The sequence below is a fragment of the Rana temporaria genome, chromosome 13, assembly GCF_905171775.1.
Source record: "Rana temporaria chromosome 13, aRanTem1.1, whole genome shotgun sequence".
In the NCBI taxonomy this organism is placed as follows: domain Eukaryota; kingdom Metazoa; phylum Chordata; class Amphibia; order Anura; family Ranidae; genus Rana; species Rana temporaria.
In genome coordinates, this window is record NC_053501.1 from 24,355,728 (window position 1) to 24,374,047 (window position 18,320).

The 18,320-nt window shown below is 44.0% G+C and overlaps 1 protein-coding gene across 1 annotated transcript in view; it reads left to right on the forward strand.

Moving 5' to 3' along the window:
- Positions 1-18,020, forward strand: part of ATG2B (autophagy related 2B) — a 131,134-nt gene extending 113,114 nt beyond the window's left edge. Inside the window, exons 34-42 of the mRNA XM_040332169.1 lie at positions 2,611-2,712; positions 4,763-4,841; positions 7,138-7,333; positions 7,549-7,618; positions 10,144-10,226; positions 10,991-11,112; positions 14,463-14,617; positions 14,800-14,949; positions 17,188-18,020. Coding sequence (XP_040188103.1) covers positions 2,611-2,712; positions 4,763-4,841; positions 7,138-7,333; positions 7,549-7,618; positions 10,144-10,226; positions 10,991-11,112; positions 14,463-14,617; positions 14,800-14,949; positions 17,188-17,418 — 1,188 coding nt within the window. The 3' untranslated portion in view covers positions 17,419-18,020. The remainder of the gene's footprint in view (positions 1-2,610; positions 2,713-4,762; positions 4,842-7,137; positions 7,334-7,548; positions 7,619-10,143; positions 10,227-10,990; positions 11,113-14,462; positions 14,618-14,799; positions 14,950-17,187) is intronic.
- The last annotated feature ends 300 nt before the right edge of the window (positions 18,021-18,320 follow it).

The window sequence follows — 18,320 nt, forward strand, 5'->3', positions numbered from 1 at the left end:
CAGCTTCTGTTCCAGTGTACAGATATGTGGAAGTGACTTCTCTGTTTATCCGGTGATTACACAATCACATCTGCAGCTGCAGTAAGAAATGTTACTTTCAAGGTTGTGTATGTGCAAAGCAATCTCATGGAAGAGCATTCAGTGTGGTGAGTTAAAGGGGATTTTCACTGTAAAGGGAAATTCTACCTTTTCACCCAAGAAAACGCACCCGCGTCCAGATTGCTGCTAGCATTCACCCACATATCCCGGTATGGGAATCCTAAAAAGGATGTGCTACAGGATCCTCCAGCACTCTATTGTAACTCGGCATAAATATTCAGATGAGGCGCGAGGGAGAAGAGGGCTTTCAAGGTGTAGTATTAGACTTTTTATTTAAAACCATCAAGTAATGCACTTACATTTAGGTTGTGTGGCAGAGCGAGGCTCTGTCCCAATGAAAATATTTTGCGCTGCCCTCGATTCACGGAGCAGTAGCTCCGTAAATTGCGAGGGCGCGCCGGCAAAATTGCCCGGAGTAAGCGCGCGCAATGTAAATGATCCCGCCGGGGGCGGGAATCATTTAAATTAGGCGCGCTCCCGCGCCGAGCGTACAGCGCATGCTCCGTCGGGAAACTTTCCCGACGTGCATTGCGGCAAATGACGTCGCAAGGACGTCATTTGCTTCAAAGTGAACGTGAATGGCGTCCAGCGCCATTCACGAATCACTTACGCAAACGACGTGAAATTCAAATTTCACGCCGCGGGAGCGGCGGCTATACTTTAGCATTGGCTGCCCCTACTATTAGAAGGGGCACCCTTGCGCTAAAGTTGCCGTACGGAAACTCCGTACCTGGCTTGCACAGGGCCCGCGCAAGTTTGTGAATCAGTGGTAGTATGCAATTTGCATACTACACGCTGATCACAATGGGAGCGCCCCCTAGCGGCACACGCAAGAATGCAGCCTAAAATCTGCGAGGCATAAGAGCCTTATGCCGTGCAGATTTTAGGCTGCAGTCGGTGTAACGAGGTTCCTGAATCAGGAGCACTCGTTACACCGGAGCAAGTAAGCAATTGCGCCGTGTAACTTATAGTTACACGGGCACAATTGCTTCTTGAATCTGGGCCAGAGAAAACTGCTCTGGCAGTTTTCTCAGGTTTTTCTATTTTTGCATGGGGCTCTGGGGCTTGGAGATCCTTCAGCGTCTTGGGTGGGACGGGATCTCCAACCCTGTGTCCGGGTTTTAAAGACAGCCTGTAGTGTGTGTGCCCAGGTGCACACAACCCATATAATGAGGGGCTGGGGAGAGTCAGAAGTGAAAGGAAGGTGGAGTTGGAGCAGTGGCTGCTAGTGAGTGTCTGTGTGAAGATAGATGCTGTGTGCATTAAGAAGCTCAAAGCTGTGTGCGTTGAAGGGCTTGAAGCTGTGTGCGTCCAAAGAGCCAGAAGCTGTGTGCATTGAGGGGCTTGAAGCTGTGTGCATTGAGGGGAGGAACCCTAAGACTGTATGCATCAAGGACTGTTGGACTGGAGGAGCTGGTGGTAAGGGACCAGTACCTATGGCAGCAGTGCTGTTGAAGGGTAGCCAGGTGGGCTGGTATTTAAATTTATCTTTGAATGTCGTTTAAACCCCTGCGTGGGATTCCTGAGTGGACTTTTGTTTTGTTTTTCCTCATTTAATAAACGTGGGCTACCAGGCCCTTAACCATATACGCCTGTTTGGTGTGGACTCACTATAAGAAAACACATCTGCCACGAGAGCTAACAATCCCCTATGTCACAGTTGATATAAATCCAGCATTAAAAACATTAAGAATGCCGGTTTGCGTTCCAACTACCCAGAATTACATATTTCTATCTCGGCAGCTCCGACAACACGTTTCGTCAGCAAGCGTCTGACGTCACCCCCCCTGCTGTTGGTGGAAACGACACCACTTTGTCTTCACTCATGGTGGATGCTTATTTCATGCTAATTGGGTTTATTTTGGACTTTGTTCACTTTATGGAATAAAATTCTTACTTTTTTAATACAGCGACACTATTCACATTGCTTTTTGTTAATCGCAACATTTTAGTTTAATGTGATCATATGTCTACTTGTATATATTACACTTGGGAGCGTGGTTACCAATATCATTTATCATCCAGTACAGTAGTGTCATGCCATCTGGTGCAGGCAAACTTACTGTTTGTGCAAACAAATGGCCACTGCCCCGACCGATAACTGGTCTTTGCAGCAAGAAGCGCATTGAAGGGTGACGCATGTCAAACAAAACCTAAGAAAATTCCCTCTTTGTGACCTGCATTTGAGGTGTTAATAAGTTAATACTGACACCCGCTGCATATGGCAAGTGCAGTGCGTTTTGCGATGAGGGAAACGCGCACAAAGCACTGGTTTCCCACATCGCTTTCTGGTCTGAACAGACTTTTGTGTTGATACATGTGGAATTTATTTAGCCAATTTGAACCAAAGCTAATTTTTGCTTTCATTAAGCTTTCTTATTGGACACGACTCTTTTTTGCCTGAATCATGAACCACAGTCTTGTATTTCTGTGCTGGAGACCATTATTAACACCGCTGTTTTGTTGTTATTGGCAGTCATTATTGTAAATTGTATTATTTTTATATTCTAGTTAACAATCAAAGCCTTACATGTTCGCCCAGAATCCTCGATGTCGCCGCAAGAATGTTGTCTGCGTGTGACGCTCATGCCGCTTCGCCTCAACATCGACCAGGTAAATTCTACGGTTGCCGGTGTATACAAGTGTCTGCCCAGCAGGGGGCAGCAGCACTGCAGTGACTTCATTCCATAAACATTCAGTAGTACAATATACTGTACTTACCCTCAGGATGTGTGTAGGAGCGATGTTTATGCAATCCTACCCATAATTTATTATCTGATCATTTGTTTAAAGAATGTAGGAATGCCTAGAATCTTGGTCAACCATTACTGGTCTGTAGAATATATATATTAAAAAAAAAATCTGGTAATATTTTTTTTTTTTTTTTTAAACTTTATAGAGCTGTTAGGGAATATTAACCACTTAAGCCCCGGACCAAAATGCAGGCCCCTTTTTGCGATTCGGGACTGCGTCGCTTTAACTGACAATTGCGCGGTCGTGCGACGTGGCTCCCAAACAAAATTGGCGTCCTGTCAGGGAGAGAGGAGACCGATGCTGTGTCCCTTGTACATAGAGACACAGATCGGTCAGTCCCCCTCCCCCTACAGTTAGAAAATTCACTAAGCTACACATTTAACCTCTTCCTCGCCCCCTAGTGTTAACCCCTTTTCCTGACAGTCACATTTATACAGTAATTAGTGCATATTTATAGCACTGATTGCTGTATAAATTTGAATGGTGTCAAAAGTGTCCAACGTGTCCGCCATAATGTCGCAGTCCCAATAAAAATCACAGATCACCGCCATTACTAGTAAAAAAAAATAATTAAAAAAAAAAATTCTGCCCCCTATTTTGTAGGTGCTATAACTTTTGCGCATTGCGTTTTTTTTTTTTTTTTTTTTTTTTTTTTTTACCAAAAATATGTAGAAGAATACGTATTGGCCTAGACTGAGAAAAAAGTTTTTTTTTAAAAAAATTGGGATATTTATTATAGCAACAAGTAAAAAATTATTGTTTTTTTTTTTCAAAATTGTCACTTATTTTTTGTTTATAGCGCAAAAAATAAAAACCGCAGAGGTGATCAAATACCACCAAAAGAAAGCTCTATTTGTGGGGGAAAGAAGAACATCAATTTTGTTTGGAAACCACGTCGCACGACTGCACAATTGTCCGTTAAAGCGACGCAGTGCCGGAAGCTGAAATTTCGCCTGGGCAGGAGGGGGGTATATGTGCCCAGTAAGCAAGTGGTTAAATCAATATACATGACATGGTATTGATAAGAGCTATTTCATCTAAGGGAAGTTCCCAAAATATGGCCCGTTGGGGGTACTTGAGGACTGAGGTTGAGAACCACTGCCCTAGACAAAAGCATGCATTTTAACCCTTATGCCTTGTACACACGATCGGAATTTCAGATGGAAAAAGTCAGACGGAATATTTTCATCTGACGTTTAGAAGTAGAACATGTTTTATTTTTTTTTTCGATGGAAAAAAAATCCGATCGAAAATTCCGATCGTCTGTGTGGAACTCCGACTGAGAAAAAAAACACGCATGCTCAGAATCAAGTCGACGCATGCTCAGAAGAATTGAACTTCATTTTTCTCGGCTCGTCGTAGTGTTTTACGTCACCGCGTTTTGGACGGTCGAAATTTGGTCTGACAGTGTGTATTCTAGACAACTTGAACGGAATTCCGTCGGATTTTATCACATCGAAAATTCCGATCGTGTGTTCAGGGCATTACAGTGCCTTACCTCAAGGGTAGTAATGAATTTACCCCAAGTCTTTCAAGAACACGCTTTGGCACCACCGCTTTGGCGGTATATGTGCGCTTCACAAACAAATAGTAATAAATAAATAAAACACAAAAACAGGAGAAGAAACACAACAGCTTCCTTTTGCAGCTTCACTCTTTGTTCCTTTTATCAGGAGTAATGGGCTTTAGGCCAGAGATCCAGTATTGCTTTCGTTCTCTTTCCTCTGTTCAGCGGTGGAATTATATAGACGTTCAGCCTAGCCCATTGCAGCCAGATTGTGACTTTTACTTTTTTTTTGTGCTGCCCAGGGTCAGTGAAAAGGAGGATCTGATTGGATGCTGTGCTGGTGCTGCTTTTGTCTGTAGCTGCTGTTATATACCCCATCATTTTTTTTTTTTTTTTTTTCAGGATGCCTTGTTTTTCCTAAAAGATTTTTTCGCAAGCCTGTCTGCAGAAGTGGAAATATTGGTGACCCCGGATCCTGAAGGTAAAATGATTCAAAGAATCGGTTTTATATAAAAACTTAGGGGTAGATTCAGGTAGGGAGCGCGTAACTGTATTTACGCTACGCCTCCAACTTTGACAGGCAAGTGCATTATTCACAAAGCACTTGCAGCGTAAATTGGCCGGCGTAAGCCCGCCTAATTCAAATCTGTAAGATGTGGGCGTGTTTTATGCAAAATCCTCATGACCCCATGTAAATGACGCTTTTTACGAACGGTGCATGCGCCGTCCGTGAAAGTATCCCAGTGCGCATGCTCCAAATTAACCCGCAAAAAGCCATTGCTTTCGACGTGAACGTAAATTACGCCCAGCCATATTCGCGAACGACTTACGCAAATGACGTAATCGACAGAAAATTCGACACTGGCCCGACGTCCATACTTAACATTGGCTGTGCCTCATATAGCAGGGGTAACTTTACGCCGAAAAAAGCCTTACGTAAACGGCGTATCTGTACTGCAACGGCCGGGCGTACGTTTGTGAATAGGCGTATCTAGTTGATTTACATATTCTAGGCGTAAATCAGCGTACACACCCCTAGCGGCCAGCGTAAATATGCAGTTAAGATACGACGGCGTAGGAGACTTATGCTGGTCGTATCTTAGACAAATTCTGGCGTATCTGATTCTTTGAATCAGGCGCCAAGATACAACGCCTCACACTCAGAGATACGACGGCGTATCTGAAGATATGCCGTCGTATTGCCTACCTGAATCTGGCCCATAGTTTAGTGAAACATTTATTTATTTAGATCGGTACAAAGAACAGTCCTTTCTATCAATGTGAAGTGCTTACGCTGATGGCTGCTGCCTTAATTGAAATCCAAAGTCTTCTGAAAGAAATGAAAGGAAAAACATTTGTATATAGATATGAACAAAAACATTACAAATCCCCCCCCCCCCCTTTTTATTTTAATAAGTGATCACATTCCCTCTTAGGTAGCTGCATAAAAACTGGGGGGGGGGGGGGGGGAGCAGCAGCAGCAGAACACTGATCTACACAGTGAATGGATGTGCGGGGGGTGTTAGGACAAGTCTGATTATTGGAGGAGAGCAGGCTGAGTTCCCAGCTAGAGAACCGACCACATTGTGTTCTCCTGCTTAGTGTGGTCAGTTTGAACTGGCAGGAACACCAGGGATTTCACACAAAGGAAGCAATACAAAGAGGACAGGTTACTTTCTCATACAAGTAAACGGTACAGCAGCCACATATCAGGAATATGAAATGCTGGGCTAACAAACACTTTAAGGTCAATACGAAGGATAAGGGGGGTTTGGGGTAATATTCGATTGCCTTCAGGGGTCCAAATTGGACCATGTTTTTTTTTTTTTATATGATTTTTTTTTTTTTGCCTTTTTTATGTGGATCAACTGTGGGTATAGAATTGTCTATAATGGAGGTTTTCTATTATTTTATTTTTTATTGGTTGAACTAAGTATTTTTACTGTATTTATCGCGGTATAACGCGCTCCCGTGTATACCGCGCACCCCCAAAGTGGCCCGAATTCCTGTGTAAAAAAAGGTTTTTTGTACTTGCAGTTTTGGTGTCTTGCGCGGCGTTTCATCGGCGGCCTCGTCAAGTCCGGCGTCCTTCTGCGGCTTCGGGTGTCCTCTTCGGCGGGTCGGGCGGCCGTCTTCGGCGGGTCGGGCGTCCGTCTTTGGCGGGTCGGGCGTCCGTCTTCGGCGGGTCGGGCGTCCTCTTCGGCGGGTCGGGCGTCCTCTTCGGCGGGTCGGGCGTCCTCTTCGGCGGGTCGGGCGTCCTCTTCGGCGGGTCGGGTGTCCTCTTCGGCGGGTCGGGTGTCCTCTTCGGCGGGTCCGGCGTCCTCGCGTCCTCCCCGCTCGTTTCCCGCCATGAGTTTTGAATACTGCGCCGGCATATACCAAGCGCAGTACACTCGTGTAACGTCGGGCAGGCTCGGCAACTGTCGCGCTGACGTCCTGTACGCTCAGGACGTCAGTGCGAGAGGCGCCGAGACTGCCCGAAGTTACACGAGTGTACTGTGCTCGGTATATGCCGGCGCAGTATTCAAAACTCGTGCCGGGAAAGCGGGTATCGGCGTATATCGCGCACCCACGATTTTGCCCTGATTTTCAGGGCAAAATAGTGCGCGGTATACGCCGATAAATACGGTATTTATTTTTTAACTTTACTATGTAACAATTGTTGCACAAATGACAAAATTAGGAAACATCCGTATATGAAACCTGCATTTTATTCCTTCTATGGTATACCTTCTCTGATATACAATAACAGTTTGTCCTTGCTCATGAATTTTCAGTAAAGAGATCACCGGGCTCCGATGTCACATGCAGTATGCCAAAACATCTGAACGCGCGCAATCAAGTTCCGGTGATTTTAGTAATGGGTCAGAACCAGCCGATGAAAAACGGTGACGTGCATTTTACAGAGTTCAGTTACGGCCCGGAAACTTTGAAGGATGATACGTCTTTCAACGACCAGCCTGTATTTTTCCGGTATGTGCATTGTACTTTTGTGCGTGTTGTATGATAGTTTAATGATTACAAATGGATAAATAAATCCACTTGTGCTTAGGTAAAAAAAAAAAATGGTAAGCAGCTAGCACAACTTGTAGGCAGCAAACAACATATACAGCGGGTGAAATAAGTATTGAACACGTCGCACCTTCATAATTTGCATTTACTGATTACTTTTGTCATCTGTTGTCCAGAGAATTCCGATTCACCTCTGAAGTTCCCATAAGACTGGATTACCATGGAAAACATGTGTCAATGGATCAGGTAGGTGTCAACTTTGGGGGGGGAGTAATGATGTTTATGTAAGCTGTTCTGCTGAATTTGACCCAAAAAAACACACGGCTTGTGGGCACCTGGGTGACAGTAGGTGGTATTAGTCCAGGCAGGATCTCCCTCACCAATAAAGAGAGATCAAATAGGGCAGGTGGATGGGTTGGGGCTTGACCTCCATTCCACTGTTGTGTGAGCACCAATGAAGAGGGACCAGATAGGGCAGGTAATCAGGGTAGAGATGGGCCCTCCTTTCTACTTGTCTGAGCAGAAACGAGGAGGTACCAGATAGGGTAGGTGGTCATCATGGAGGTGGGCCCTCCCTTCCACTATTGTCTAAGCAGAAACAAGGAGGTACCAGATAGGGTAGGTGGTTGGTGGAGATGGGTCTTCCCTTCCATATCTGTCTGAGCAGATATGAGGAGGTACCAGATAGGACAGGTGGTTAGGGTTGAGGTGGGTCCTGGTTTTCACTGTTGTATGTGCAAAATGAAGAGGGATTACATTTTAATAGAGATGCTATAAAGTACACCATACACAAAATACTTTGCTTTAGATGGCGATGGGGTTGGAATCAGAAGAGCCCAGATCACACAAGAACACCCGCTCGCTGCTGCTGGCTGACCACAGCAGAAATCCTGACAACTAGGAGCTCCAAACCTATCATCGAGCAAAGAAGAACCTGGGTGGAATACAGGACATGGGGGAATTAGTCAATAATCAATTATATTTATAGTCTTTTAAGGCCTCTTTCCTGGCAAACCGAATGTCTAAAGTGGGGCAGAGCTAACCAGGTTAGTCGAGCACCTGCAGATAGCCATAAATATGGGACCTTGGTGTAAAATGAATGTATTATTTACTTAAAGTATATGTGTAGCCATATATATGTGTGTGTGTGTGTGTGTGTGTGTGTGTGTGTGTATATATATATATATATATATATATATATATATATATATATGTATGTATGTATGTATGTGTGTATGTGTGTGTGTGTGTGTGTGTGTGTGTGTGTGTGTGTGTATATATATATATATATATATATATATATATATATATATATATATATATATATATATATATATTAGGGCTGTTACTGATCAAAACATTTCTGTTCGATTAATCGTTTTTTTTTTAATCGACTAATTTCGATTAATTATAACGCACATACAGATCCAACTACTTTTAGTTGATCTCCTTGGAGATAAAATCGATGTAGCTACATAAACTGTAAAAATGGTGTGAGTAATACCAAACGGTACCAAAAGCAGTCATAAAAACATGTAGCCAAGTATGATACTGGTATAAAAATGTGTACAACGATACCACTGCTGAATCCAGATGAGGAGAGGTTAACATCAGTCCGTCGGCATGTAGATGTCCCATGAAGGGAACTATCACAACTCCCAGTGGATGGCTGTAGAATCCCAGGATGATAAAGGGAAGTGATAGAGGGAAGTGTAACAGCCCTTGCGTGTGGCAGATAGTGAGGTCCCGCCGGCATGCAGATATGAAGGCACAGCAAGCCCCGCCAGTGTCCGTGACGTCACCGGATCTCCGACGGAACTCCCTGAAGGCCCAGAAGCCGGCGGAGAGGTGAGTACCAATCAAAAGAATTTTAATCGATCAGAAAGATTTTGATTGATCAAAAAAATGTAAGATTAATCGATTTAATTAAAAGTTAATTTGCACAGCCCTAATATATACATATAAATATAAATATAAGTATATATATATATATATATATATATATATATATATATATATATATTATAATATAAACTTTTTTCAGTTTCAGAAAGTTTGGAAAAGCTGAATGCTTAACAAGTTTTATTGCTGTCTGTGTCCCCGCTAGGTAGATTCACCATCTCTATTTGTCCTGTTGCATGGTCACCGGGACAGAAATTGATGGCAAATCCAAACTCTCATGGTTGTCACCAGAACAAGAGGTCTGAGTAAATATTCCAGTGGTTGTTCCCAGCTGTAGGACAAGGTCATTTAGTACCCAGGATGAAAAGGTCAAAGTGCGCCCCCCCCGAGCTGTGAGCTACTTCAGCGGCATAGGTTGCAGGTCCGAACGTTTTTGCGCGTTCCCGGCCCTGCTTGTTCCAGTGATGATTGTGGAATTCTCCCTACTTGGGTGACATTTCTTAACACTTCCTTTTGTGTCCCCAGCACAGAAAGTAAAGGAAAATCCCACAATGAAACACAGCAAAAGATTAACTGACAGGGTTTTAATCCTTACCTACTCTATCCAAAGCTAAAAACTTGTATTTGTGTTCTGATCTAAATTCTTTTTTCCATGGAAAGTTTTTTGTAATGAAAAAAGGTTACACAATTCAGTGTACTAATTGGTGCCAGAAAAGTGGACAATAAGGTCAGTGTGGTCATTTAAGGACGAGTGAAGCAGAGATTACATAATATGTTTAGCATCTTTCAGCTAGACTGGTCACCCTGTGCCGAATACATCCCATCCCATTTTACTGTATATGAGCCTATTTCACCCCTTTTGTTCCTAGTGTACGTTAACTGGAATATTGATCGGCCTGGCCCAGCTGAACAACTCGGAACTAAAGCTGAAGAGGCTTTGCTACCGGCATGGGTAACATATATAACATATAAATAATACACAACTGTAAATCTGACCTGAATAGACAAAGTACACGTTTAATTGAAGTATATAGTAGCATAAACGTGTTCATTTGGGCAAAAGACACTTGGATGGGGGTGAAAACAATAAAACAATATTCAGAGAAATTTAACTTTGTTAGCATAATGAGTTGTAACCCCCTAACCCAATGGTCTCCAAACTGTGGCCCGTTGCTTGCCTTTATCCGGCCCTTGGGGCACTATCCCTCCCACTGATACAAGACCCTATTCTGCTATCTGACGCCGACAACGGAGCACCATTGCTCCCACTGACACCACTAATGGGGCACTATTCTTTTCTATGATACCAGCAATGGGGCACTATTCCTTTCTATGATACCAGCAATGGGGCACTATTCCTTTCTATGATACCAGCAATGGGGCCGCAATATTCCTCTCCCTAATACCAGATGGTTACTCCCACTGATGCCAAGAAAATTCCCACTCCCGCTGGCCAAAGTCTGGCCCTCCAAGAGTCTGAAGGACAATAAACCGGCCCTTTGTTTAGAATGTTTGCCCTAAATTAATAGACATGTTCCCTCTTATTCCCCTGCCTATAAATTCCTGCAGGCTGTACGGTGCTGTATGATCTACGTAGACCCCATTGTGCCTTTTTCATCCAAAAAGAAAAAAGTTCTTAATTTTGTATTCAACAGCAAACTACACCTACAAAGTCACATGGTTTTAATTAATTTTTTCGTTTATTTTCCTCTGCAGTCTATTGGGTGTTGATAAACTTTTCTCATATGCCTTTAACGAATGGCTGACGGACATTAAGAAGAACCAGTTGCCAGGGATTCTGGGAGGAGTGGGGCCAATGCATTCTTTGGTTCAACTTGGTAATTATTTTCTGTTTAGGGTGTTCAAATTGCAGGAAGTGGGAGTCTTTATACGATTTTGAATTAAAGTGTTATTAAAGGCTTAGGGCCAGATTCACAGACGAGATACGACGTATCTCCTGATACGATGTTGTATCTCTCAGACTATCTATGCGACTGATTCATAGAATCAGTTACGCATAGATAGCCAGAAGATCCGACAGGTGTAATTGTTTTACACTGTCGGATCTTAGGATGCAGTACCACGGCCGCCGCTGGGGGGAGTTTGCGTCGTAAACCAGCGTCGGGTATGCAAATTAGGAGTTACATCGATTCACAACGGATTTTCGCGTTCGCTACATTGCTGCTAGTCTAGTTTCCCGTCGCAAAGTTAGTCGTCGTTTTTGGTGCCTTAACTTTACACAGCAATCGTATTGCTGTATAAAGTATGGCCGTCGTTCCCGCGTCGAAATTTAAAAATGAACGTCGTTTGCGTAAGCCGTCCGGGAATACGGAATTACGCTACGCGCGTCGCCGTTCAAAAAAATGACGTCACGGCGCGCAAAGCACGACGGGAATTGCGAAACTGAGCATGCGCAGTAGGTACGGCGCGGGAGCGCACCTAATTTAAATGGCACACGCCCATTTGAATTGGCCCGCCTTGCGCCGGAGGCCGCCGGCGTAGGTTTTCTTCGCAAGTGCTCTGTGAATCAGGCACTTGCGATGAAAACTTGCGGCGGTGTAACGTATCTACGATACGTTTCGCCGCCGCTCACCTACGTGAATCTGGCCCTTTAGTTTTTTTTTTTTGAAAAAAATAAACATGTTCTACTTGCCTGTTCTGTGCAAGGGTTTTGCACAGAGCAGCCCGATCCTCCTCTTCTCGTGTCCTCTGCTGGTGCTCTGGGCTCCTCCCCCTTGCCGAGTGCTCCAATAACAAGCTGCTTGCTATGGTGGCATTCGTGCATGCTCACTCTGGGCCCCGCCCCCACTCCTTCCTCACTGGCTGTGAATGTCTCTGCCAATGAGGCTGGCCATGAACAGTCCACTGAGAAGTATTAAGGGGAGCGGCATACTTCTGTTTTTGTTTTACCTTTGTGCATATAACACACAAGGGTAAAAAAAAAACCTTCAAGCTTTACTACCACTTTAAGGTGAGCCTATACATTTTTTTTTGCCCCCTTCACGCCAACCGTATGCAAATATGCTGCCTCACTGCACTGGGCTTTTTTCCCTTGTGGTCACATATTTACAGTACATATCACCAAGAGCCCTGGGCCCTGTTTAATGACCCGGACCTGCCATTTCCTGGTCACCTGATCGCTGTGATAGCCTCTGGCTATCACAGTGATCAATAACGGTGACGCCCGCCTCCTATGTTTTCGATCTCTGTGAATAGACGAGACCGATACATTGTATCATTCTCTGTCCACAGCAGAGATCGGAAAAAAATGTATGAATAAAATACCTAGATCAAGGTTTGATCTAGGTCAGTGTCAGGGTTAGTGTTTGGGTCAAAGGTCAGGTTCAGTATTTTTTGGACAGGATTTTTATTTAATTTTTTAATTGGTGCCAGTGTGTTTTAGGTAGAATAAAAATGTGCTGGGCTGCACTATGGGTACAAACAACTAACATACATATATGTGGTATCACTGGGATCATCAGGAGCAGGAGAATTTATTTTGTGTTGTTCTTTGGTGGTTGGTTATGGCAGTAGCAAGAAATATATAGTTCAATTTAAAAATTTTTTTTTTTTTTTACTATTTTGGACCAGTTTTTCTTTGATAATAAAATAAATAAATCGGGGGATGTCCATTACCAGCTGTCACAAAATAAAAGCCCGATTTGTCCTGAAAAAGACACGGCATAATCCACCTGGATACACAAAGTAGTAGATACCCTAATATGTACAGTTTTACTAACACAGGTCATAGTTGCAAAATTGTACTTGGGCATTTAGATTTGTTTTACTCCTGACCCACAATAACTGGGAAGGGAGAAGGAAAAGTAAAAAGGGGGCTGTAAATGTGCCACAAAAAACATACAATACACTAGTTGCATATAGCACTAGAATCGAGATCGTGATTTTTATTTTTTTCCCCCTCCTGAAAAGCATTTTCCGGATTCTTTCTATGCAGAGAATTTTCTGCTCAAGCCAACAGCTGTAAAAAAACAAACAAACAATAAAACAGGCAGCCTGCCAAGTATCTCAACATTCCTTAGCTGCTGACCTAACTATAAACATTGTAAAGTTTTGTTCTTTAGATCAAAGGAATGAACTTCAGGTCTGTAAATTAAGGAAGTTTAAATACTTAAGGGGTTGCATCCTATGCATTAAGGTGAAAAAAACTGGCAGTGATGGCCCCCCCAGCCCCCCGGTTTTACTTGCCTAAGCCCAGAAACTCTGTGGGCTTGTTCCCGCGACAATTTCCCCCAGCTTGAGTCGGCTCGTCATTGGCTCGCGCTGCTGTCAATCGTATCCAATGACCCAGCTATAGCCAAATGGTCCGGGGCTTAAGTGGTTAAAAGCTAAACCTTTTTCTGAGACTTGTTGGTTTCAAGTTAAAATCATTTTTTTGCTAGAAAATTACTTAGAACCCCCAAACATTATATCTTTTTTTTTTTTCTTTTTTTTTAGCAGAGACCCTACAGAATAAAATGGTGGTTGTTGCAATATTTTATGTCGCACTGTATTTGCGCAGTGATCTTTAAAATACAATTTTTGGGGGAAAAAAATACACTTTATTGAATAAAAAAACAGTAAAGTTGGCCTAATTCTTTTGTATAATGTGAAAGATGATGTTGCGCCACGAGAATCATGATCTTTATTCTAAGCAAAAAAAACATGATTCTAAGGCCCCTTTCAGACTGGGGAGGGAGCCGCGGTGGCGGTATAACGCCGCTAAAAATAGCGGCGCTATACCGCCGGGATTGCCGCGGGAATCGGCCGATAGCGGTGCGGTATTAACCCCCGCTAGCGGCCGATAAAGGGTTAATACCGCCCGCAATGTGCCTCTATAGAGGCGCATTGCGGGCAGTATTGCCATGGTTTCCCATTGTTTTCAATGGGAAGGAGCGGTATACATGCCGCTCCTCTCACCGCTCCAAAGATGCCGCTGAAAGGAGATTTTTTTGTCTCCCGCCAGCGCATCGCCTCAGTGTGAAAGCCCTCGGGCATTCACATTGAGTCTGCAGTGAAGGAGTTTTTCAGGCGGGATAGCAGCGCTATTTTTAGCGCTGTACCGCCTGAAAAACTCCTCAATGTGAAAGGGGCCTTACTTTGGCCAGAATCGTGCAGCTCTACTGCTCACTTGTTGGGATCTTTTGGAATAAAGCCTGATTTGTGTTTCACAATGTGCATCCTCTTTCAGTTCAGGGTCTTAAGGATTTGGTGTGGCTGCCTATTGAGCAATACTGCAAAGATGGCCGTATCGTACGGGGCTTCCAAAAAGGAGCTGCTTCATTCGGGACGTCTACGGCAATGGCTGCCCTGGAACTCACCAATAGAGTTGTCCAAACTATTCAGGTATTCTTATTTCTCTGCTGTCATGTAGGACTCACTTTCCTGGTTCACTTGTACATATAGGTAGACCTTTTATCTGGTTGCATGCTATGGGTCTGTGGTTATGTAAATCTGAAACTAGTTTTGCTGAACTTTAAAAATATAATGCTTCTTTCTTGCTTTTTTTCTTTCCCTGTGCTGATCAGGCTGCAGCAGAGACCGCCTATGACATGGTGTCCCCCGGGCCGAGTCCCATAGAGCTGAAAAGGGCGAAAAGATTTTCTCATCACAGATTGGTGCATCAGCCCGTCGATCTCAGAGAAGGTGTGGCCAAAGCCTACGCTGTGGTTAAAGAGGTAAAACGTACAAAATATCCATCAGTTGTTAAGCTAGTGTTCTCTAAGCTTACCTGTAGGTACAAGTTAAAATAGCGATTTTACAACTACTTGAAGCACTTGATCTCCAGAAGATTTACCCCCCTCCCTTCCTGACCAAATGTATGTCCTCTTTTTCCCCAGAAATAAAGCTTTATTTTGGTGGTATTTGATCACCTGAGCTTTTTTTTTTCTCACTATAAACAAAAAAACTGTCAATTTTGAATATATATATATATATATATATATATATATATATATATATATATATATATATATATATTCGTTTCTACTATAAAATGTATCCAATGATTTTTTTTTTTTTTTTTTTTAAACATCACATTTCTTCATCAATTTAGGACTACATGTATTCTGCTACATATTTTTGGTTAAAAAAAAATCCCAATAAGCGTATATTGATTGGTTTGCGCAACAGCTATACCAGGGTTCAAAATTCCAAGTCCTGAGCTACTAGCCAGGCCTCAAGAGTTACCCGCCTCCAGTTGCCCCACCTAATTCATACACTGCCCTGCGCCTAATTGCACCCGTAAACACACCCTTGTAGGTTATCTCATGGAATGACAATGTTTTATGCAGAATCAAGTTACAAAATGAAATATTACCAACAACAACTTTAACAAAATGGGACAGGGCACTGGGGGCAGACCAGAGGGACAGGGCACTGGGGGCAGACCAGAGGGACAGGGCACTGGGGGCAGACCAGAGGGACAGGGCACTGGGGGAAGACCAGAGGGACAGGGCACTGGGGGCAGACCAGAGGGACAGGGCACTAGAACTGGGTCTCTTCCCCATTCTCTTGCTGTCTCCTCTGCAACTCCCATCCATCCTCTCTCTCTCTCCCATTCATCTCATCATCGGGAGCCTGTGTGTGCGGCTCCACGCTTGCATGTCCCCACTTCCCCCTTTTATTCAGGCTGGCGGAGAGGAGAGGAGCTGCAGCACAGCGGGAGGGAGTACAATCCAGCGCTGAGATCCACACAACTGCACAGCCATTGACACCATAGCACAGCGCACACTGACAGCGCACAGCACACATTGAGACCAGTCTGTTCACAGTGCTCAGGCTAAACTGTTGGACACTTACATAGAGCACAAGTAGAAGAAAACTGCACAAACTAGAAGGCTGCCGCTCTCATGTCAGGGCAACTTTCAGTGAGCGCTGCACCGGAGTGGTAATTTTTGCAATCCTCCACCTCACTCATTACTTTCTGCTCTCCAGCTACATTGGTCGGGGCCCGGGGGAGGGGGGCAGGCTCAGAGAGGTCATACTATTGGGTCCCATGGCTTAATGAGAATTGTAAGGAGAGCACCTGTGTACTGCTCTGCCTGTGCGCGGCTCACCAGACTACCTTTCCCGAGCATGCACCTTTCCTCTTCGGCCGCCAATCTCATCGGGACTCTAAGTGTAGGCACAGATTGGAGGGAGATTGGTCATGCAGCCCTGTCATCACTCGCCCCCAGCTTAAATCCACTCGCCAAATGCTAGTAGGCGAGTGGAAATTTTGAGGGCTGAGCTATACAGTCTACAAACTTTTTTTTTTTTAACTAGTAATGGCGGCAATCAGCGACTTATTGTGTACTTAGAAGTACTGCTTCGTTTTTAAAAAAAACTACCCGATTCCCCTTGACAAAATGAGCATGAATCTAATGTTCAAATATTTTTTTCGTGTGAACTCCCGCTTTAAGGCTTTACAAGCACTTTAAAGCGGAAGTAAACCCTGGGGGAAAAAAATAACTTGCTAGCTCATTATGCATGTACTTGCCTTAGAACGAAGCACCAGAAGCCGTCCTTGTGTCCCCCTCTGCCGTATTCATGATACCCGGAGGTTATTTCCGGGTATCGCCGATCCGGCGCTGTGATTTGCCGGATCGGGGATGATGTCACTCCGCCCATGCGCGCGGGAGCCGTCAAATTCGGCATTACTGAATTTAGAGCGGCTATTCTCAGTGCACCTGCGCCGTAGACAGCGTTGCCCCTCATTCGACGAATATCTCCTAAACCATGCAGGATTAGGAGATATTGCTAACACCTACAGGTAAGCCTTAATCTAGGCTTACCTGTAGGTGTAACTTACAAAAGTGGGTTTACAACCACTTTAAGCTACAAACTAATTAAAACATAACTCCAGCTAACATAGTTCAGTAGGTTGGGGTACCCCAATATACATCTTTTTAATGTGACTTTTTGTCTCCCACCAGGGAATAACGGACACTGCTCAAACAATCTATGAGACGGCTGCCCGCGAGCATGAGAACAGAGGAGTGACGGGAGCAGTAGGAGGAGTCCTGAGACAAATCCCACCCGCGGTGGTTAAGCCTCTAATAGTGGCGACAGAAGCCACTTCCAATGTCTTGGGCGGAATGCGCAACCAAATCCGGCCGGATGTTCGGGAGGAAGAGTCACAGAAATGGCGGTTAGAGGAAGGTTAGCGCTTGCTGTGCTCCGTGGATGAGGACTGATCACGGAATCCAATGGCCTCAAAGGACTGCTTTTTTGGGTATAGTTTTAGTTTTCTTGGCAAATATGACTCAGGAATGGGTGACACGTTGGTAACGGGTGACATTTCGGTAAAAAGCAGCCCACACCGCACTTTCAGCATACTCAATCTGTATGGACTCATGGAATGCGGGAACGAGTTGACGAAGCCGAGTGTTAATCTTTAAATGATCCTTCCTGCTCAGTTCTATTCCGCTTACCTGACTTCATCGGATGTCCCGTCTATGGCTGAGGAGCCCAAACCTAACATCAGCTTTTTCTGTTATCCGCTTTAAAAAAAAAAAAAAAAAAACTCTTTATTATGGCAAAAGCTCCCTAAGAAAAAAAAAACGAATGAATTTACAGGTTTCTCGGTTTCCTTTGCTTTGCACTTGGTTACGTTTCAAACCAATACGTTCCGTGTTCTGTGTACATGTCATGTGGCTGAACACAGCCGCAGTTCAGAATACAAAGTCTTGTGTCGCATTGAGTCTGTACATTTGTAATCTGTTTATAGTGTTAATAAAATTATTTGTGTAATGGTGAAAAAAAAAAAAATTGTGTGTAACATTGTACATCAAATCAGAAGTTTGGGGGCCATATTCTCAGAAGAGTTACGACGGAGTATCTCAGGAAACTCCGTCGTATCTCTGTTTTTTGACCCGCGTATCTATGCGAGTGATTCCTAGAATCATTTTCGCATAGATACGCTGAAGATCCGACATGTGTAAGTCACTTACACTGTTGGATCTTAAATGTAATTCGCCGCCGGCCGCTAGGTGGCGTTTACGTTCAGGTCTCATTTGTTTATGCAAATGAGCTTGATACGCCGATTCCCGAACGAAATCGCGTTGCG